General features: G+C 41.7%; 1 protein-coding gene across 2 annotated transcripts; it reads right to left on the reverse strand.

The window, feature by feature from the left end:
- Positions 1-1,130: 1,130 nt before the first annotated feature.
- Positions 1,131-13,987, reverse strand: LOC114839887 (NACHT, LRR and PYD domains-containing protein 12-like). 2 transcript variants are annotated; one of them, XM_029122602.2, is made up of 13 exons: positions 13,928-13,987; positions 12,798-12,897; positions 12,633-12,685; positions 11,907-12,149; positions 9,572-9,601; positions 7,656-9,438; positions 6,981-7,193; positions 5,788-5,958; positions 4,106-4,276; positions 3,322-3,495; positions 2,824-2,997; positions 2,617-2,666; positions 1,131-2,311 (listed from the first exon to the last, which is right to left on the reverse strand). In XM_029122602.2, the coding sequence occupies exons 3-13, from the start codon at positions 12,634-12,636 to the stop codon at positions 1,788-1,790; spliced, it is 3,537 nt and encodes a 1,178-aa protein (XP_028978435.2). In that variant the 5' UTR covers positions 12,637-12,685; positions 12,798-12,897; positions 13,928-13,987; the 3' UTR covers positions 1,131-1,787. The 2 variants fall into 2 exon arrangements, with proteins under 2 accessions (XP_028978435.2, XP_034150460.1); XM_034294569.1 differs by lacking the exon at positions 4,106-4,276.
- Between the last annotated feature and the right edge of the window lie 1,598 nt (positions 13,988-15,585).

The following is a 15,585-nucleotide window of genomic DNA, read 5'->3' on the forward strand; positions in this document are numbered from 1 at the left end:
TTGTGTTTATCATAATTAAGAATCAGCTAAACTTGGTAGTTAAAACATTTTTGGGTTGATTCTAGTTATAATTCTGGTTATGTTCTGCTGTTAACCTTCTTTTACATACAAAGCTATAACATTAAAAAGTAGCTCACCACAACTGTCTTTAACCCAAGATATCAGTTTGTAATGAACACCTTGAATTTGATTGCAGTACAGCAATTGTATTTCTGTAGCTGTCTTTCCAAACAAATAAAAACTCTTCCTCTTGGCTCTTATACTCCACCTTTACTCATCAGGGGGTGCAGGACAGATTAATGGGTGTTCACATTGTTGCAGATTGAGAAGAGACAGACCGTCAAACACCTACCAGTGCCTCCAGCTGTTATTAAAAAATGCTGTCTTTAAAAGGGAAGCATTCCATTCCAGTCCATAACAAATAAGACTAGCATTTCCTAAATGTGATCGAGAAGTAGCTAGTATTAATACATAACGCAAATAGTTCTGATCACACATTCGGGATAATAACTACTTCTATAAAACTGGATCATAACAGTTCTGGTTACATTCCTGGTGTGTCTATGACTATACCATTTGTGTCTATGACTATCCCATTATATCTATGACTATCCCATTATATCTATGACTATTCCATTATGTCTATCCCATTATGTCTGACTATCCCATTGTCTACGACTATCCCCATTATGTCTACAACTATCCCATTATGTCTATGACTATTCCATTATGTCCATCCCATTATGTCTACGACTATCCCCATTATGTCTACAACTATCCCATTATGTCTATGACTATTCCATTATGTCTACGACTATCCCCATTATGTCTACAACTATCCCATTATGTCTATCCCATTATGTCTATGACTATTCCGTTATGTCCATCCCATTATGTCTGTGACTAAACCATTTGTGTCTTTAACTATCCCATTGTGTCTATGACTAAACCATTATGTCATTATTATGATAATTATGTGACCATTCTTGGTACATATATGGTATGCTTAGGTCTGCAGGAAGCCGACATTGTCATGGCTAGGAACACATTTCAGCCAATCACATTGCTCCAGTTGACCAACCTGCTGGATCTCACCAATGGACCAAGTGAACTGACCCAAACACACTTCATTTAGATCAACTCTGTTTAATCAGAGAGAGATACAGACAGAGAAAGAATGAGAGTATTCAGAAGCAGGGTTCATACATATTTCAGAAGTCAAAATCAAGCACTTTTCACCTGACACAGGGTCATTGAAACACCCTGCCCAAGCCCAAGCCCAAGCCCAAGCCCAAACCCTGGGTAGACAGTGCTGGCTTATGGCTCCAGACCCAAGTCAGGGGGAGAAGCGGTCCTTGTTGTTTATTCACAAAATATAGTACATGTCTGTCCTAGATGTTCGGCCTTCTTCCGATCTCCCTCTGGTCTTTCCAGATGTCTCTGTGCTTCTCCAAATGTCTTTGTCTTTAACAGCATATATATATATATATACACTAGACAAACCTATAACACATCCCCTCCACTATCTGGCTGTCTTCCAATCATATAAGTGCAATGTATGTTCCACCCTCCCTGTGTTCTTGGAACCATACAGAATGTATGGGGGATGTGTGGGGGATGTGTGGGGGATGTGTGGGGGATGTGTGGGGGATGTGTGGGGTAATGAACACCACATGTCCAACCATTGACCTTTGTGTTGTTTCCAAGGAAGGAAAGAAAATGGCACATATTTGCAAAGCATTCCTCTGTGTTGTGTCCTGTAACAAAAGTATAGAACTAAAATACACCTATATTATCAGGAAAATGACTTGCTTTCTCACACCAAGCTCAGTGAATCTGGTCTGGAATGTGTACAGGTGGGTCATTGTGTCAGAGTGGACCTCATAGAAGGACAGGGTGCCGGCCGGCCAGTCCAGAAACACTCCCACTCTGGGTGGAGGAGAGGAGGCCAGGTCACTCTGGGGTTGAGGAGGGTTAATAAGATGTGGAGCTGGTATATAAATACGTTCATTATTGTGGTAGGTAGAGAATATATTCCTTCTGCAGTACAGGTTCGGGGACTTGTTAATCCATCCAAAGAGACAGTCGTAACTTTTTCCCTTCCTGCTGAGGCCTTTATATGTTTCTGTTATATAAATCAACCCTGTCCTCTCCACCTCCCAGTAACGGCTTCCAGTCACACGCGGTCTAGACAGCAACTGGTTCAAGGGGTGATCAGGATACAGCTGCTCCTCATCCTCCCTTGTGTTCTCCTCAGGCAGGTAGAGGTATCCCCACGCTGTGACTGAGTCCAGAGTGAGATCACCGAAGTCTGCAGAAGGGAGGACGTGTTAGAGGACACGGAAGTCTGTGACTGACACAACTCTGAAAATGCAAATATACTTCCACTAAACAGGTATGTATTTGGTTTGGGTTTAGCATTCAGTCAGGGTGGTGGAAATATTTATTTTTTTACTGTACACTTGTGAGTGTGTGGGGCAGGGACGAGGGGTGTGTGTGTTCGTGTTAGTGTGTGTGAGGAGTGTCTTTAATGTATTTTATTCCAGTGTGTTTTTGATATATAGGTCTGTTAATTAATATGAACGAATAATTTATGCCTTCTAACCAACAACTTACACTTCTTCATCAGCTGTGGTTTTACCCAGAACTCTTCATTATGGTCCACTCTGTGGGAGAGACAGAGGAACACAGAGACACAGCCTGAATCAAAAAGTCTAATCCTAAAAGGGGACAGTCAGAGCTCATATCAGGACCTGATGGATCTTAACCAGTTTAGGTGCTAAATGATTCTGTACAACATATTTGCATATTAGCTGTACTAACTTTAGTTTCTCCAGTCTACAGTCAGGATCCTCCAGTCTACCATAGAGCAGCCTCACTCCAGAGTCTCCTGGGTGATTGAAGCTCAGGTCCAGTTCTCTCAGGTGGGAGGGATTTGACCTCAGAGATGAAGCCAGAGAAGCACAGCCTTCCTCTGTGACTCTACAGAATGACAGCCTGCAGAGAGAAGTCATCATGATTTAACAACAGGACTGCTGCCCTCTGGTGGTGAAAATGATTGAATATCCTGTGTTTTGGTGCTGTCACTAACAGACCATTAGTATTGTGCTGATGTAAGAAACACACCTAATTCAGGATCATATTCAAATAAATTCCACAAGCTAAGAGGAGGCAAATACATGTTTCACTTCTATATTTTGGCATTTCCATTTGGAATGGAGTTTACACATTACTGACCATATTGACTGAGATAACTTGCCTTCTGAGAAGATGGCATACTATTACACAACAACATTTTGGATTGTCCAATAAAGTACCAACCTTAGCCGTTCCACTTTACAGTAATGATGGCCCAGTCCCACAGAGAGCAGCTTCACTCCAGAATCCAGAAGGTCATTGTGACTCAGGTCCAACTCTTTCAGATGAGAGGAATTTGAACTGAGAGCTGAGGCCAACGCTTCACAACATCTCTCTGTCAGATAACACCTATTCAGCCTAAATATTAAATAGATTGTATCATGATTAATTACAAGTGAACAACAATGAAAACAACCTTATAACAAGGTTAAAACAAAACAGATTAAATCATTATATTTAAACTGGTTTTCTATTTGATTTATAGAAACCTGTTTTCTTCAGCCTGTTACCGTTAAATAATTTACAATGATTCAGTCTGCTTGCATTTACATGCACTAACTAAACTCGTAAAAGTCTATATTTAGACCATGTTGTGAGAGAGCTTTTAAAGGAAAATCAGGACATGCTCTTAAGTAATCATTTCTTCTCAACAAACTGTCAAACATTCTGTGTTTCGGTCATGTGAGGAACCCTCCCAAAGTACTAACCTCAGTGTTTGCAGTTTACAGTGAGGTTGTTTCAGAGCAAGAGAGTACTAACCTCAGTGTCTGTATTTTACAGTGAGGATGTTTCAGAGCAAGAGAGTACTAACCTCAGTGTCTGTATTTTACAGTGAGGATGTTTCAGAGCAAGAGAGTACTAACCTCAGTGTCTGTATTTTACATTGAGGTTGTTTCAGAGCAAGAGAGTACTAACCTCAGTGTCTGTATTTTACAGTGAGGTTGTTTCAGAGCAAGAGAGTACTAACCTCAGTGTCTGCAGTTTACAGTGAGGATGTTTCAGAGCAGTAAAGAGTTCACTCCCATCATCTGACAGATTTCGCTTGCTTAGGTCTAGTTCTCTCAGAGAGGAGTAAACTGATTGGAGAGCAGAAATGAGTGATCCACAGTCCTCATCAGATAGGGTGTAGCCACCCAGCCTGTCAAGACAGAGACGATATCACTCAGTGTGATGTAATGAAGGTCAGGGAAGCATAGCTCACAGTATGTCCTATCAAGTAGCTGACTGTAGCTGTTGTCCAGGAGATGATGTTGTCAGGAGGCATCCAACTTTCCTTGGATGTTTCAACACTGAACCACAACGTCCTCCAGTTCAGCAGGTCGCCAGTCACTGCCCATGTTCTCCTGGCTTACAGCTCAACTCATCCCGCCTATTCCAGGATCTTTCCGCGTCCTCCCCCAACCTGCGAGCAGCTAACTCCCTCTCCCTTCCAGGCATTCCCAGGGCTGTGAGGGCCTTCCACACAGACTGTGCCGGGAAACCCTTGCGGCCCACATCAACGGCTAGGCCTGCCACTCTTTATCCTTACATTGCCGGCCCAGGTCCTGGAACTTGGTGGCTTTCCTCTCCGAGGGATCTTCGCCTCAGTCTTCCCACAGGACCGTCAGTCAAATCAGGATAACCTTCTACGCCTCCCAGTATGACCATATCAAGCCTAAGGGATGTTTGGACGACCAGGGGAAAGTGTAGCTCTGCCCTCATCTCCTAGGATTGTGCCACCCGCTGAAGGCTCTTCTTGGAGGAGGGGGGCTTCAGCCCTTCCCTGATGTACTGGATGGATGGGGCTGGTTTCCCAGGGGTCGGCCAGTGCCATGAAATCTATATCTTCCCCGGCTAAGTGTACGCCGCCGGTACGTGTGCCAACATGCCTCTCCCTCCACATAACCTGCACAATGGCTCCGCCCTCATTCCCCACCTGTGCAGGTTTGTTGGTCTTGGAGTGTCCTACACTGACCGGAGCGGGAAAGAGATGCCAAAGGGCTCCAAAGTTCAGGCCAAGTGATTTATCACTCTGTCAGTTACCACCTTGTTCCACAGCCCTGGACCTTCGCCGTTCATCCTCCAGGCGTTGGACCTTGACCATGATCTCCTCAGCCTATGGTCTGCTTTCACCCGCTGCTGGAAGTGGGTGGTTCTGAGACCTTGCCTCCCCATCCACAGGTACCCCATGATGTCCTTTCGCCGGTACCACCGATGTAGCATCTGCCCACTTGCGTCCTGATCTTGTGGTGATGCCCGCACCTCTGACCTCCTCATCGCTGGAGTTTCTGTAGATCACAGCCCTGAACTTTGACCAATGGAACTCTTTGACCTATTGAGGTGGAGCTCTGTCTTTCGAATCGCCTGAAGAAGTGTTTTTTCTCTCGCCTCTCAACTCCTTCCTTTGATGTCATAGGCACTTCATAGACAGTCAGGAAGTGTTGGTAGGAGACCATGCTGACACAGCCACACCTTGAACTTCCCTGATAAGCCTGATCCCTCGGTCTTCCTCAGCCATTCATCTGCCTGTTCCTCTGTCCTGGATACACTGCTTGTGTCTGTGGGAGAGGCATCATGCCACTTCCCTGGGCATTTTGGTTTTGTTTTCAACATTTAATACAAGTTTGGGTTGTTGCCATATGATGGCCCCTACAAAATTAGGCCACTAACCTCAGGGTCTGTAGTTTACAGTGTTGACCTTTCAGAGAGTTCAAGAGTTTCCTCCCGTCATCAGACAGCTCACTGTTCCTCAGGTCCAGTTCTCTCAGAGGAGAGTCTGCTGATTGGACAGTGGAGACGAGTGATCCATACTCCTCCTCAGAGAGTGTAAAGTCACCCAACCTGCAGAAACAGAGACAATATCACTCATACAGTCTGATCTCATACAGTCTCACCTCATACAGTCTCACCTCATACAGTCTCACCTCATACAGTCTCACCTCATACAGTCTCACCTCATACAGTCTGATCTAGTGGAGGTCAGGTACACATAACAACATTGGGGAACCATTGAGGCTTTCTACGAATTCTACTGATTTTCTATTATTCAATGAACTTGTTTTTATTGATTGAAATATGCCAATTCATTTTTAAGGCCTTCCTATTGAATTTCTCCTGTTTGTGTTGGAAAAAGAAGGTTTAATAGCAAAGAGAAAAGAAAATCCAATCGTCTTGCAATGGTTGGTAAATACAGTGCCTTGCGAAAGTATTCGGCTCCCTTGAACTTTGACCTTTTGCCACATTTCAGGCCTCAAACAAAGATATAAAACTGTAATTTTTTGTGAAGAATCAACAACAAGTGGGACACAATTATGAAGTGGAACGGAATTCATTGGATATTTCAAACCTTTTTAACAAATAAAAAAATTATTCAATCGGTTTGAGTTCCAACCAAATGACGCACGCTCCACTCCTGCTCCACTACTGCACCTCCACTACTGCACCACCACTACTGCACCACCACTACTGCACCACCACTACTGCTCCATGCCACCACCACTCCTGCTCCATGCCACCACCACTCCTGCTCCATGCCACCACCACTCCTGCTCCATGCCACCACCACTCCTGCTCCATGCCACCACCACTCCTGCTCCATGCCACCACCACTCCTGCTCCATGCCACCACCACTCCTGCTCCATGCCACCACCACTCCTGCTCTACGGCACCTCCACTCCTGTTCCACTACTGCACCTCCACTACTGCTCCACTGCACCTCCACTCCTGCTCCACGGCACCTCTACTCCTGCTCCACGGCACCTCCACTCCTGCTCCACGGCACCTCCACTCCTGCTCCAGTGAATACCCAGCAATGATTAATTATTTTGGGTTTTAATGTTAAGACCCCTTCAATAATACTGACCTCAGTGTCTCCAGTTTACAGTGTGGATGTTTCAGAGCGGCAAGTAGAACAGTCAGACAGCCCTTTTCGGCATCTTCATCATCATCATCATCCTCGCCAGGATCAGGATCCCCTCTGTCGTTCAGGTTCAGATCTCTCAGATGTGAGTCACGTGATTGGAGGATGGAGGCCACAGATTTATAGTCCTCGTTGGATAGCCGATAGCCAATCAGTCTGTGGAAAAGAGACTATTATTCACATTAGTTATGGCAGGCTCAATTTAAAAGAAGGAAATGTGGTAATAAAAGCTTTGTCTGGGGATCCTTTCCCCTTCATTTCAGTAATGACATCCTTTTGGGAGAAACGACATGCAATTGAACAATAAATGTCCTTCCTCCACAGTGTAAATCTGTCATTATGAAATATCTGACTCAATTCTCATTATAAAAACACTGACTAACATCCCTAGCATTCCGTTTCTCTCATTTGCTTTATAAAGTCTGTAGAAATAATGTTTTGGGGATCCTAGTAAATGAGGGCATTATACTGCTTTTCCTGATCCATTTTTGACATCATCAATGAGCCAAAGTTAAACCACCATCATTCAGCAGCTCTGATGGCAAAATGTCGAAAAATATAATACAGAGAACAATTTGTGTGTGATATTGGTGATCTTTACATTGCGAGATTGCTTACGTTGCCTTTCTGCATTTCTTGACAGCTGGGACCAGTCCCGTACACCCAGGTGACCAGTAGTAGTTGTATGTCCTCAGGTTGATCTCATCCAGCACACCCTTTGACATCAGCAGTGCGTTGGCCAATGCTGAGAAGTGTGTACCTAAGAGTTGTTCTTTTTGCTTTCCTGACTTCAGGAACTTGTCAATGTCCTCATGTACTGAATCATCTTTCAACTCAGTCAAACAGATTAGTAGATTGATGTATTCGTCAGGTGAGACATGCTTTACATTCGGCTTCCTGAGGTATTTCTTTATTTCATCAACAGTCTCTGAGCTGATCTCTGTCTGTGGTAGTAGGTCTTGTAACAGTCTCTGGTTGGACTCCAGTGTGATGCCAACAAGGAAGCGGAGGAACAGGTCCAGGTGTCCATTCTCACTCTCCAAGGTTTTATCCACTATCATCTTCAACAGCTCATGAAAGGGCAGTTCTGAAGACACATCTTCAATGAAAGACTCTAAGGCCTTGATGTTCTTGGTCACACAGCAGTGGAAAACATACATAGCAGCAAGGAACTCCTGGAAGCTCAGATGAACAAAGCAGTACACCTTCCTCTTATACAACCCAAACTCTTCTTTCAGGATTTCTGTACAAAACCCAGAATACACTGAGGCTTCAGTGACATCAATCCCACATTCTTCCAGGTCTCTCTTATAGAATATGATGTTTCCCTTCACCAGCTGTTTAAATGCCAGTTGTGCGAGTTGGAGAATTATTTCTTTGTGTTTTTCTGTGATTTCCCAATCATCCTCAGTTGTGCCATCATACTTTTTCCTTTTCAGATTTGTCTGAATGAGTGTGAAGTGAGAGTACATCTCAGTCAGAGTTGTGATATCTCCACTCTTTCCTTCAGTCATCATGTGCTGAAGAACCCTGGCAGTAATCCAACAGAAGACTGGTATGTGACACATGATGTGGAGGCTTCTTGATGTTTTAATGTGTGAGATGATTCTCCTGGCCCGATTCTCATCCCGGACATTCTTCCAAAAGTACTGTTCTTTCTGTTTGTCACTGAACCCTTGTACTTCTGTCACCTTGCTGATGTACTTACGAGGGATCTGATTGGCTGCTGCTGGTCTGGAGGTTATCCATATGAGTGAATTGCAGAGTAGATTTCCGTCAATGAGGTTTGTGATCAACCTGTCAACTGATGATGTCTCATTTACATCCATCACTTTCTTATTCTTATTAAAAGCTAATGGAAGTCTGCTTTCATCCAGACCGTCAAAAATGAACATGACTTTACAGTGAGCATATCTGTGTGCATTTAACTCTTTAAGTTCAGGGTGGAAATAATTCAAAATATCTTCCAGGCTGTACAGATCATCTTGAATCAAATTCAGCTCTCTAAAAGGAAGCACAAAGATGAAATCCACATCCTGATTGGCTCTCCCCTCTGCCCAGTCCAGGATGAACTTCTGCACTGAGACGGTTTTTCCGATTCCAGCGATGCCCTTTGTCATGACGGTTCTCTCCTCTTCACTCTTCTCTCCAGGTGAGGGTTTGAAGATGTCGTTGCAGTTGATGGGAGTGTCTGATGTGTTTCTTCTCATGGATGTATATTCAATCTGTCTAACCTCATGTTGTTTATTAACCCCTTCACTCTCTCCCTGGGTGATGTAGAGCTGGGTGTAAATGCTATCGAGTCGAGACTGTTCCTCTGCTGTTCCTTCACACAGACATTTAAACAACTTCTTCAGCCTGGCTTTATGGTTTTCTTTAACTCGCTCTGTGATTTCATCCACTAGAAAGAACAGCATGTTGTTAATTCCAATAAGTAAAAGTAAAGTACAAGATTGTGTGTGTGTGTGTGTGTGTGTGTGAGTGTGTATACGGTATGGACACAATACATTGTAATTAAGTCTTATCAAACATACCTTTTATCTGTCCAGTGTTCCAAGTCACACCTGGAAGTTAAGATTAATATATTTTACTGTAATTCAGACAGACTTTCCTCCGTAGTTGAAGGGACAGTGATGTAATGAGTGTTCAGATTAATCAATCTTTTTTTCTAAAAGTATCTGTACTTTTGGATGACTTGAATATGAAATGAATAGGTGCACAAAATGATTTTAACACATTGCATGTTTGAGTTTATTATTTAGTGTAATAAAAACATTGTTATTTGAACCAAAATATGAATTGCTCGCCTCAGTTGTGTGATCATCATGCGCGCAAATGTGGACACATAACCATTTTAGTGACGGAGGAAGAACTAGTTTAAATTTCTCCGGTTTTGGTTGGTTGGCTGTAAAAACAGTACCTGTATATCTTCGATAATATTAGCAGAGTCAACTATATAACATTTTATATATCTACTGAATGCATAATTCTCAGAGCAATGATAGTCAATAGGCCTACCTGGTGTTATATCTTTTTCCAGTTTCAAGGTTTATTTGTCAAATGCACCCAACAACACAGCCAGGACAAGTTGAACCGAATAACTTTTACAGGAATTGTTTAACAGATTAGTCAACTATATATCTGTTAGATAGCTGTAACATGGCGCTGCCTTCAAGATAAAACATTATATGGAACTTCCCATGACATCTGACAAGAAAAGGTGTGTTGGGAAGATCTCTGCCAAAGGATGATTATTTGCATTTGACGCGGCCACATCAACTCCGTCCATACAGGTAGGCCATGTGATTCTGCTTGCTTTGCATCTCAGAAAATTGTGTTCATTGGTCATCACCGGCTGCTGACGTAATTTACTTTAAGCTAAGAGTGCAGGTTTATAATCACAGTTTATTTATTAGCGTTTTGAAAATAAACGCAGGTGACGTTCGTGCGGGTAAATATTTCTATGCGGGTGTTCACGATTGCAAATGTGCATTTGCCTGCCTGGGGTTTCTGCAACATTTTGACAATGTAGGTTGTGGAGCAAATCATCAGACTACTGCAGATTTAGTTTATGCGCGAAAATCTACGGTTATCTTAATTTGGAATCAGAATCTGGCTGTTTATCTGAAGATAACCCAAAATCGAAAGATGTGCTAACTTTCTGTTATTTGTTTTATTCGGGTTTCTAATTGCTTCAAAACATTGTTGAAAAAATAAATGGCAATTTCTCAAAAAGGGTATTGACATTGCTGTAAATAAAAATCAAGATATCCACAGCTTTTTGCACATACATTAAAACAGTAGTCTGATGTTTTTCTCCACAACCACCAACATTGTCAAAAACTTTGCAGAAACCCCAGGCAGGCGAACGCACGTTTGCAATCATGAACACCCGCACACAAATAAGTTTGCACTGCGCGAACGTAACATGACCAGCAATTAATTTTCAAATCACAAATTATAGAGATAACCAAGAGTGTAGGTGTATAATTGTCTGCTGGCGCCATTGACTTAAAACTAATGGATGCAATATTCTGAGATGCAAAGTAAGCAGAATCACATGGCCTACCTGTATGGACGGAGTTGATGTGGTTGTGTCAAATGCCCATCTTCATCCTTCAGCAGAGGGCTTCCCAACACACCGTTTCTCCTTAAATATCGTTTATTCCATATAATGTTTTATCTTGAATGCAGACATGTTATAGCTATCTAACAAATGGTTGCCTAATCTCCAAAAACATTTCCTGTCTGAGTTTTTCAGTGCAACTCTTCTCGGCTGTGTTGTTCGGTGCATTTGACAAACCTTGAAACTTTAATTATATAATATATAACACCTTAACTAAGATAACACGATCGAGGCCTATAGCAAGAAAAGATGCGTGGGGTAGATAACTAAATCACCTTTAAATGAGTCGGCTATTATAGATACACACTGTTTTTACCAAAAGTATTTTTTTCAAAAGTATCTGTAATACGATTACAAATATTTTAGTTGGTATCGTAAGGGATTACAGTTAATGTTTTTTGTAATCCGTTACTCCCCAACTCTGTGGACAGGTAACTTGTAACTGTAACGGATTAAATTTAAAATGTAACCTACCCAACCCTGGTGTTGTGTATGAACTACTGCAAAGAACACATTTTAAAACAGCAAAGTACAAGAGATGTTCTTTGTGTGTCTGTGTAAACAGAACAGATGGTGTTTTGATTGCCTGATCACACATAACGTCCCTCATCCCACTGTTCCTACTGTGACCACCTGGAAGACCAGGTTCATTTATTTAACTGTATACTAAATGATTTAATGGTTTAGAAGACACTTATTTATCACCTGCCTAAGAAAGAGACAGAGTGAGAGAGCTGACTTACCCAGATCCTGGACCAAATAAGGTTCTACCTCCAGGAGGATCCTGTAGAAGGCTGATTTGACTCCCCCAGAGGTTAAGGCTTCGTACAACTTCCTCATCTGGTCCTGGCTGGTTTTGGCAGCTGCGATGTTAGAGTACTTCTCGTTATGGATCATTCCCCTCTGGAGTAGAGCATCTGCAATGGGCATCACCATGGTAACCCTCTGGATGAGAGCTTCTCTGTTACCGTCCACAAAGGCAGCACCTAGAACAGAGAACCAGATGTGCACACGCACGCACAAACGCACACACAAATAACAGATTAATCCATTATTACTGGTTACTTTTGTTTCACAGACACGGATTAAACCTAGTTCAATAGAAAACCCATCTATATGTTTGTCATAAGACCTGTTAAAAACAACACATTGAGATAAAGACAAGACTCTACATATTCAGTTTGTTAACTTAACTTCTGTCACAATGAAATCCAACTTAGCATCTACAGGAGAGAGAAGGAAAGTTGTATTACATACCGACACACTAAGAAACACACGCTCACAGACAGTCAGACACGTTTTCCATCAAAATTCTGTTAATAAACAGATCAAAACATGTAGATCTACAATATATTTTTATTATGAGAGACCAACATTGAAATAGAAAGGTTAAGCTACAGTATTTTCAGTGTGTTAGCCTTAAGAAGTTCATTTCTGATATTTCTCCTCCGTAGCATCTCTTTACTTACCCATTTCCTCTGATCTCTTCTCAGTGTCCTTGGAAACATCAAAGAGGGAGGGTCTGGGAAAATTAACACAAACCCAGAATTTACAGTATCTGGAGGCCCCCGTATCTTCAGACTGATGCCAGAACACAAACGTAGTTCACACCTAACAAAGACACCATGTCTCACCTTTGGTCAAGAGTTATTCCACTAGAATTGTTATCTTATCTCCTTTCAGACCCGGTCTTCTCCATCTCTTAGGTCTTCTCCGTCGCTACAGAGTCTTAGCCTATATGAGAGAGACAATACATCAACTATCAAGTACTTGCTACATTATGTCCATTCATAATACAATGTTTACTTGGCAGGAAGAGGGAAGACACTCGGTTAGAGGAGATGACATCGCTGAGCGAAAAAAAGAAAACATTATCCACCTTATTCTCGGGGTGGCTACGGTAGAAATGATTATGATTTTTGTTTTAACATATGTTGGCATTATTATTTTTATAAAATGTCATTGCGGAGCTCTGGTACCTGTTGCGCTGTTCGCGGCTGTACGAACAACCAGACAAAACTAAATATGTGGTTTCAACAACAGTGTGTTGACCACACACCCGCAACAAAAAGGGATTGTTCTTGTGACAAACGGTACAGTTTCCATCGCCTGCCGACAGATGAGGAATACAAAATAATGTGGTTGAAAAACCTAGCCTTGAAGAGACCACCCAAAACCCTGTATGTGTGCTCATTTCATTTTGTGGACAAAAAGCCGACGGAGGAAATCCCGCATCCTATTTTGTGGTTGGGCTACGAAAGACCTCCACAGAAGAGACGTCGGGTCCTCAAAAGGATTGACAGCCGTGCCTACGGTACCGTGGTACAAAGTGCAGGGCAGCCTTAAACAAAAAATAGTTTATTATGATTATCTGTGTGTTGAAAAAAAATCCAGATAGTAGCCTAGCATTAGTTAGAAAAAAGAAAAAAAAACACCTCTCCCCAGATATATAGATATAGCCTAGCCTCAGAAACTAAAGCTAAAATAGGATACGTGTCATCAAAACTAAATAGTATTAGTAGCACAATCCATAATTTTTTTTAGAATTGAAACATTGAAAAATATACAAAACGGAAAAACAAAAAAGTTAGACCAATATAAATGTCTACTCGGTAGTCCGCGCCTCTAACCACTTCGCTATTTAACACCGGGTACTCACTCATTAAGAGACGTTGGCTATTCGAGCCATTGCCAGATATCGTGACAGCTGGACAATTATGATGCATTTGAATGATTTTGAACAAAAATCGAATAGGTTTCTTACTGGTAACATCTGCTCTGTCACAAACGCAGTTCCCGCAAACGTTTAAAAAATCTGCGTCTTGTGAGGAACATTAAAGAAACACTTCCGGGTCACGAAATTTTTTCCAAATAAAAGAGACCAACGAATTACTTAAAAACGGAGATAAATTTAGTTTATTAATTGTTTGAGAACATGTACCTCTCAAAACATTAACAACAATTCAAATATGATCATATTTAAGAGTAATTTCGATAAAAAAGTGGGTGTTAAAACACGTTCCAAGGGTAAAATTCAGACAATGCCAATGACAGAATATGGAATACATATTGCCTCATAACTGATAAACCATTGAATATTCCACAGAGAAAGCAATGTAAGAAATGTTCAGGAGAGTGGATAGAGTAAATATATGCAAAGAAAATCAAGGGCCACTGTGTATTTGCAATTGTTGCTGGCATTTTACTCCACCCATCCCATTGGCCACAATGTAACTCAATGGATATGAAATACATATTGCCCTGTACAGAAAAAACTATTCTATACGCCGCAGTGAATGCATTGTAGGAAATGTTCAGGAGAGTGGAGAGAGTAAATATACGCAAAAAAAATCAAGGGGCACTGTGATTACACTACCTTAGGGGACTCTATTAACCAACTCCAACCCTTACTTGTATTGACCTTCCAAAGAGGAAGTCCTTTACCCAGTTGAAAACAATTAAGGGAAACTTATTTTATTTGTTGGCTGATTGCACCCAATTGACAGGTGCATATACTGCCACCTACTGTACCGGAGTGTGAGGCCGATCACAGCCTACCTACATCATACCCACCTGCTCAAACTTGTCTCCCTGAGAAATTGAGACACAGCCCTAACCACAATTAATAAAAATTGTACACACTCTATTTAACGGTCTACAACTCCATACTGAAATAAGATATGCAGATGTAATGATTACAAAATATGTCCCCAAAACAAAAACAAAAACTTCTTTAGTTTGGCATGACATTTAAACCATTGTGATGTATTGTGGCCTGGAAATGTTACACAGGGTGAAGTGTGACAACATACTCCGCTATCCCCTACTACTACATTATTACTACCAAGTTATTACTACTGAACTGAAATACTATTCTTGAGGAGTTACTCGTGTGTGTATTTAACTCAGCTCTGCTTAATCAGAGATGGAGAGTAAGAAAGAAAGAGAGGGAGAGGAAGAAAGAAAGAGAGGGAGAGGAAGAAAGAAAGAGAGGGAGAGGAAGAGAGGGAGAGGAAGAGAGGGAGAGTGAACCTTGATGGCTGCATGGTGGTATCCCAAAAAACTGTAAGAAGCCTCGACCTCTCCTTTGATGAACATATAAAATATCTGAAATCTTTTATCAAAAACTGATGCATTTAATCTAATACGTGCTTTTGTAACTTCTAGACTAGATTACTGCAATGTGCTACTTTCCGGTTACTGTGAAAAATCAATAAATAAACTTCAATTAGTGCTGCACACGGCTGCTAGAATCCTAACTAGAACAAAAAAATGTGAACACATTACTCCAGTACTAGCCTCTTTACACTGGCTGCCTGTTAGGGTTAGGGCTGATTTTAAGGTTTTATTGTTAACCTATAAATCTATACATGGACTTGCTCCAACTTACTTACATACCTACACGTAACCTACGATCGCAAG

This window comes from Esox lucius, chromosome 9 (genome assembly GCF_011004845.1).
Source record: "Esox lucius isolate fEsoLuc1 chromosome 9, fEsoLuc1.pri, whole genome shotgun sequence".
Taxonomy (NCBI): domain Eukaryota; kingdom Metazoa; phylum Chordata; class Actinopteri; order Esociformes; family Esocidae; genus Esox; species Esox lucius.

What these genes read in the sequence shown, in the direction of transcription:
- LOC114839887 (XM_029122602.2), bottom strand. An exon ending in TGTAAAGTGGAACGGCTAAG is followed by an intron (nt 2,998 to 3,321) that starts GTTGGTACTTTA and finishes TTCTCTCTGCAG; the next exon opens with GCTGTCATTCTGTAGAGTCA. An exon ending in ACCACAGCTGATGAAGAAGT is followed by an intron (nt 2,312 to 2,616) that starts GTAAGTTGTTGG and finishes TCCCTTCTGCAG; the next exon opens with ACTTCGGTGATCTCACTCTG.